We start from the raw sequence: 7,500 nt of genomic DNA on the forward strand, positions 1-7,500 counted from the left end.
TATAAAGGCCAGCGTTCCAAAAGCCTTCTTCACCACCCTATCTACATGAGACTCCACCTTCAGGGAACTATGCACTGTTATTTCTAGATCTCTTTGTTCCACTGCATTCCTCAATGCCCTACCATTTACCCTGTATGTTCTATTTGGATTATTCCTGCCAAAATGTAGAACCTCACACTTCTCAGCATTAAACTCCATCTGCCAACGTTCAGCCCATTCTTCTAACCGGCATAAATCTCCCTGCAAGCTTTGAAAACCCACCTCATTATCCACAACACCTCCTACCTTAGTATCATCAACATACTTACTAATCCAATTTACCACCCCATCATCCAGATTATTTATGTATATTACAAACAACATTTGACCCAGTACAGATCCCTGAGGCACCCCGCTAGTCACCAGCCTCCATCCCGATAAACAATTATCCACCTCTACTCTCTGGCATCTCCCATCTAGCCACTGTTGAATCCATTTTATTACTCCAGCATTAATACCTAACGACTGAACCTTCTTAACTAACCTTCCATGTGGAACTTTGTCAAAGGCTTTGCTGAAGTCCATATAGACTACATCCACTGCCTTACCCTTGTCAACATTCCTCGTAACTTCTTCAAAAAATTCAATAAGGTTTGTCAAACATGACCTTCCACGCACAAATCCATGCTGGCTACTTCTAATAAGATCCTGTCTATCCAGATAATTATAAATACTATCTCTAAGAATACTTTCCATTAATTTACCCACCACTGATGTCAAACTGACAGGTCTATAATTGCTAGGCTTACTTACTTCTAGAACCCTTTTTAAACAATGGAACCACATGAGCAATACGCCAATCCTCCGGCACAATCCCCGTTTCTAATGACATATTAAAGATCTCCGTCAGAGCTCCTGCTATTTCTACACAAACTTCCCTCAAGGTCCTGGGGAATATCCTGTCAGGACCCGGAGATTTATCCACTTTTAAATTTCTTAAAAGCGCCAGTACTTCCACCTCTTTAATTGTCATAGGTTCCATAACTTCCTTACTTGTTTCCCACACCTTACACAATTCAATATCCTTCTCCTTAGTGAATACCGAAGAGAAGAAATCGTTCAAAATCTCTCCCGTCTCCCTCGGCTCCACACATAGCTGACCACTCTGATTCTCTAAGGGGCCAATTTTATCCCTCACTATCCTCTTGCTTTTAATATAACTTAAGATCCCTTTTACATTCTTTATATTCCTCGAGCAATTCCTTTACTCCATGCTGCCTATATCTATTGTAGACATCCCTCTTTTTCCGGACCAAGTTTCTAATATCCCTTGAAAACCATGGTGCTTTCAAACCTTTAACCTTTCCTTTCACCCTAACAGGAACATAAAGATTCTGTGCCCTCATTATTTCACCCTTAAATGACCTCCATTTCTCTATTACATCCTTCCCATAAAACAACTTGACCCAATCCACTCTCTCTAAACCCCTTCGCATCCCCTCAAAGTTAGCCTTTCTCCAATGAAAAATCTCAACTCTAGGTCCAGTCCTGTCCTTCTCCATAATTATACTGAAGCTAATGCTACTGAAGCTTCTTGTCTGACGCACGGCTCCGGGGTCAAACACCTCACGGGTTCTGTTTAATTCCTCACCTTTTTCTTGCTTTATTAGGGTCTTTCTTTTTGCCCCACCGTATTTTTCAATCCTTAATATTGTTTTTTCTCTTTCCCCTTTGAGACATCGCAATCGTTTCCTGCTTCGATGTGCCCTTGTTGTTTTGGACGGTGATTATAACGATAAGAGGGCTTGAAAAGGGAGGATTAGAGGGGACGCCTCGCGAGGGGGAGGCTGAGTGAGCTCGACCTCTTCTCTTCGGAGCCAAGGACGATGGGGGAGGGGGGGGGGGGGCTTGATGGAGGCGTACAAGATGGTAAGAGGAAGCGACTGAGCAGATAGTTGGAGGATTCTCCCCCGCTACCCCCCCCCGCCCCGGGGCAGAAGTGGCTACTACAAGGGGGCACAGTCTCGAGGTGGGCGGGTAGGGAGGAAGACACACAGACTGGCGGGTGTGTCGAACGCCCTGCCGGGGATGGTGCACCAGGGTTAAGATACTGCTAGATTCCTTTAAGTTTCTTCCAATAAGATCTCCTTGAAAGTTAATAAGCACGACAGAAAGACGGACGGCGGGGTGTGGGAAGGAAACGCCGGGCTGATCTTGGATTACGCGATGTCAGTACAACATCCTGGGCCGCGGGACCCGCGCTGTGCCGTGTTAAAGCACTTCAGCCTCAAGGGGCTCACACTGAAATAGAAGTATTTCGATGTTGGTGAATCGGCGGGGAGGGGGGGGGCGGGTGTGGTGGGAACTCCTACCTCCCATCAGCCGGATGGGTGCCAGCAGGGGACTGGAGAGAGGATTCGGCGAGTGACGGGGAACTAGGCTTCTGGCTGCCCCATAACGAGGGATGGGGGTAGGTGGTGGGGGGGTCCCGGGGGGGCATCGGAAGATGTCGAAATGAGGACCTCGAGTTGGGGGGGGGGGGGCAGGGCAAACTCGAACAAGAGAGGCCGCAGACGGTAAGGTCGAAAGAGCAAGCTGTCGGCCTTGGGTTTCTGACGTTTTGTCTCATCCATTCTTTGGGGGGGGGTTTTCTTCACCCCCCCTTTCCCGTTTCGTGGCTGTCTGCGGAGAGGAAGAAGTTCTGGCTGTGCGTATGTTCTCTGACGGGGAAGTGGGAACCGTTAAACGTCACTTGACGACGGTTCGAGCGCCTCTCTGCCGCCGTGATCGGTGGGGGGAGGTAACAGCCGGCAGGGATCGCAGGATAGGAGGGCTCACGGAGGGACGGGGGATTGGTGACAGTTCGAGCTCTGTGTCTGGGCAACCAGGCATCAGCCTCCACGCTGGACAGAGTGCTTTCTAAATTGTATCCAGATCCTCAGAGCATGTTTTACTATTAAATTATCAGTTAGTTTACTTACAGACAGGGGAAGAGAAATAATAGAAAATTTATTAACAGAGTTGGCTTCTAAAGACACACAAACCGGACAATCTACATGATCAATAAGGCACAGCCAAAGCGTAAGGTATCGTATGTTAATTGCCCAGTAATTAAAAACCAAAATTAGGTAAGGCTAAACCTCCAGGTTTTTTACATTTTTGAAGATGAGCTTTATCTGAACGAGGATGTTTATTTTTCCAAACATATGAGGGTAAGATAGAATCGGGAGAGTCAGTAAAAGAGTTGGGAATAAAAACAGGTAGGGCCTGAAAAAGATATATAAATTTAGGTAGAATTTTCACTTTAGTAGAATTAATTAGTCCGATCAATGATATCGAAAGAGGTGGCCAATTTAATGAACGACACGCACAAAATGCTGGTGGAACGCAGCAGGCCGGGCAGCGTCGATAGGGAGAAGCACTGTTAGTCCTGACGAAGGGTCTCGGCCCGAAACGTCGACAGTGCTTCTCCCTGTAGACGCTGCCCGGCCTGCTGTGTTCCACCGGCATTTTGTGTGTGTTACTCATTTGCTCATCCATTGAGATGTTCCCACAACCAGTCAGCAGGGGCGGTATTGAACCTGTTTTAGATGTTGGGACCACTCTCCTGAATCCTCCTCACACTCCCGGTCAGCAGGGGGCGGTATTGAACCTGTTTTAGATGTTGGGACCACTCTCCTGAATCCTCCCAGTCAGCAGGGGGCGGTATTGAACCTGTTTTAGATGTTGGGACCACTCTCCTGAATCCTCCCGGTCAGCAGGGGGCGGTATTGAACCTGTTTTAGATGTTGGGACCACTCTCCTGAATCCTCCCGGTCAGCAGGGGGCGGTATTGAACCTGTTTTAGATGTTGGGACCACTCTCCTGAATCCTCCCGGTCAGCAGGGGGCGGCATTGAACCTGTTTTAGATGTTGGGACCACTCTCCTGAATCCTCCCGGTCAGCAGGGGGCGGTATTGAACCTGTTTTAGATGTTGGGACCACTCTCCTGAATCCTCCCGGTCAGCAGGGGGCGGTATTGAACCTGTTTTGAGTCCTGACGAAGGTTCTCGGCCCGAAACGTCGACAGCGCTTCTCCCTATAGATGCTGCCTGGCCTGCTGTGTTCCACCGGCATTTTGTGTGTGTTGTTGCTTGAATTTCCAGCATCTGCAGATTTCCTCGTGTTTACCAATTTAATGATGCCTTCTTTACATGATTCAATAAAGCGAGAAAGTTTTCTTTAAACAGGTGCTTGTGACCCTTAGAGATTGTTACACCCAAGTGATTTCTTACAACTTTAAAAGGGAGATTAGTATTGATTAATACCAAATTATTTAAAGGAAATAATTCACTCTTATGTAGGTTCGACTTATATCCTGAAAACTGGCTAAAACGGGAGAGTAATGAAAGTACGTTAGGTCTCAGCATCAAAGAGCAATATTTCATCTGTGTAAAGCAAGATTTTGTGAGTAGTACCTCTCCTTAAAATACCACAAATATCATTAGAAATATGTTCCAGATGCTGGGAGAGTCCAGTACCAGAGGGAATGGTTTGAGAATAAGGGGTAGGTCATTTAGGACAGAGTTAAGGAAAAACTTCTTCTCCCAGAGAGTTGTGGAGGTGTGGAATGCACTGCCTCAGAAGGCAGTGGAGGCCAATTCTCTGGATGCTTTCAAGAAGGAGCTGGATAGATATCTGATGGATAGGGGAATCAAGGGATATGGGGACAAGGCAGGAACCGGGTATTGACAGTAGATGATCAGCCATGATCTCAAAATGGCGGTGCAGACTCGAAGGGCCGAATGGTCTACTTCTGCACCTATTGTCTATTCTCGCAAAGCAATGGCAAGGGGTCCCAAAGCTAGATCAAAGAGCAAAGGGCTCAACGGACAGCCTTCTCCAGCTCCGCGATGAGGTTTAAACGATCCCAAACCTGGTATCTCCTCGTCGCCCTTCATCCACGTGATCACGGCGGCCGGCTTACTGCCGCTGGTGCTGCAGGTGAATTCCACCTCGTCCCCTTCGTTCACCACGTCCTTGTCAGCGTCGATGGTCGGGGTCTCGGGGGGGACTGCCGGGGTAAAGAGGAAGGCAGCTTCAGACCGAGAGCGGGCCAAGACGGGCACCGACGCCCCCCTCTGGGGCGTCAACCTTTCGCTCACAGGGCGCCAAGGAATTGCACCGAGGGACTCGCGAGCTTTAGGACCCGAGGGGGGGGGGGAGGGGTCCACCCGTCGTGTCTGCGGTGGGGGGGGGGGGGGGGGTTCCGAGGTCAAGAGTAAAAATATAAACGTGCGGGCAGTGAAGCAGACACGATTAGAGAAATATCAATCGACTGCTTTTAGTGCGCTGACGGCACCCGTCAACAGAAGGGAAATACCGCAGATTCAGCGGCAGCTCCTGGTCTCCACCACCACCAACCCCCCCCCCCTCCCCCCGGCCGGGTCCTAAAGTCCCACCCTCACGACGCAACTCCTGTTGTACGCTAGTAGGAGAGAGCGCGCGCGCGCAGCAAGCGGAGGGAACGTTAGCAGCGCACTCACCTCCCCCGCCGCGGAAGGGGGCGTCACCTACTCCGCCAGAGGAGCCGCCGAAGGACGAGGGGAGATCCCTAATCGAAGCGTATAAAATGACGACAGGGAGAGGCAAGGTAGAGGCGGGAAAGTCGCCTCCACTGGTTGGTGGGGCGAGAACTAGGGGACGCAGCCTCAAGAATGGTGGGGGGGGGGGGGGGCGGGGAATAGATCTAGGGTGACGATTCCCAGAGGGCGTTGAATCTGTGGAATTCTCCGCCCGATGAGGCAGTGGGAGGCTACCCCACTAAATATATTTAAGACAGGGTTGGATAGGTTTTTTGCGGAGCAGGGGGATTAAGGGTGATGGGGAAAAGACAGGGAGGTGGAGATGAGTCCGTGGCCAGATCAGCCATGATCTGATTGAACGGCGGAGCAGGCTCGACGGGCCGAATGGCCGACTCCGGCTCCTGTCTCTTACGTTCAGACGCTGGAAATCTCGGGCAATGCCCACCGCATGTGCCGAGGCGGCTCAGGAAGTCAGGCGGAAATGAATAAACAGTTTTGGGCCAAGGAACTTCATCGGGATGGGAAAGGAAGGCTGAAGAAGCCAGAATGAGGTGGGTGGGGGGGAGGGGGGAAAGGTCCTCTTTGATTCTAAATCTTTCTGCGACTTCACCCCTTCTCACTGCCATGGGATAACATCGACACTCTCATTTGCAGCCTCCCGTGATTCAGGATCGCAGGCTTACGCAGAGGAAGGCGCCGGGTTAAATTAAAATTTAAGACGATAGTTTTAGAGTAGGTGGGGAGGGATAAGGGTGTGCGAGGTTTATTTGTCCATTTCTCTGCCTCCCTCTGCTTCCGGATGTCTGATTACACCACTTTGGATGCTAAAGTTCTGCCGACAGTTCACGACAGGGCACACTGCTCGGCACAGTCCCATCGCAATTTTGTGAGTCGCACTGTACCGCTGCCTAAAAATAAAAACAAATTTCATGCCATGTGTGAGTGATGATAAACCTGATTCTGATACGGGTCTCTGTTGCAGACTGAGAGTGGGAAGGGGGCAGGGAGAGGGGAATCATGGTTGGGAAAAGGAGAAGGGAGAGGGGAATCATGGTTGGGAAAAGGGGAACGGAGAGGGGAATCATGGTTGGGAAAAGGGGAAGGGAGAGGGGAATCATGGTTGGGAAAAGGGGAAGGGAGAAGGGAATCATGGTTGGGAAAAGGGGAACGGAGAGGGGAATCATGGTTGGGAAAAGGGGAAGGGAGAGGGGAATCATGGTTTGGAAAAGGGGAAGGGAGAGGGGGATCATGGTTGGGAAAAGGGGAAGTGAGAGGGGAATCATGTTTGGGGAAAGGGGAAGGGAGAGGGGAATCGTGGTTGGGAAAAGGGGAAGGGAGAGCGGAATCATGGTTGGGAAAAGGGGAAGGGAGAGGGAGGAATCGTGGTTGGGAAAAGGGGAAGGGAGAGGGGAATCATGGTTGGGAAAAGGGGAAGGGAGAGGGAGGAATCGTGGTTGGGAAAAGGGGAAGGGAGAGGGAGGAATCGTGTTTGGGAAAAGGGGAAGGGAGAGGGAGGAATCGTGGTTGGGAAAAGGGGAAGGGAGAGGGAGGAATCGTGGTTGGGAAAAGGGGAAGGGAGAGGGAGGAATCGTGGTTGGGAAAAGGGGAAGGGAGAGGGAGGAATCGTGGTTGGGAAAAGGGGAAGGGAGACGGGAAGCACCAGAGAGACATTCTGTGCTGATCAATAAACTGACTGTTTGGATTCGAATGAGCCAGCCTGGTGTCTTGGGGCTGGGTGTGTGTGCACCCGCATCTCCACCCTCCCTACCCCGGCACTCTTTCCCTACCACCTGTCCCACACGGGCACATAAACCCCCCCTCACCATTCCCAGCCTCCTTTGCCTCCTGCCAGATTTGAAAACTCATTGACAACAGTTCCAGCGAACTATATCAGTGCCCAAGTCTTTCCGGCATAGCGCAGTCCTGTGAGTTGACTCTGACACTTCTTGGAACATTT

The 7,500-nt window shown here is 50.5% G+C and overlaps 1 protein-coding gene across 1 annotated transcript in view; it reads right to left on the reverse strand.

Moving 5' to 3' along the window:
- LOC132385724 (cell adhesion molecule 1-like) overlaps positions 1-7,500 on the reverse strand; it is a gene marked incomplete at its 5' end in the record, with an annotated part of 249,591 nt that overhangs the window by 187,923 nt on the left and 54,168 nt on the right. Inside the window, one exon of the mRNA XM_059957930.1 lies at positions 4,895-5,032. Within this exon, the coding sequence (XP_059813913.1) occupies positions 4,895-5,032 (138 nt within the window). The remainder of the gene's footprint in view (positions 1-4,894; positions 5,033-7,500) is intronic.

The sequence above is a fragment of the Hypanus sabinus genome (genome assembly GCF_030144855.1).
Source record: "Hypanus sabinus isolate sHypSab1 chromosome X2 unlocalized genomic scaffold, sHypSab1.hap1 SUPER_X2_unloc_11, whole genome shotgun sequence".
Lineage (NCBI taxonomy): Eukaryota > Metazoa > Chordata > Chondrichthyes > Myliobatiformes > Dasyatidae > Hypanus > Hypanus sabinus.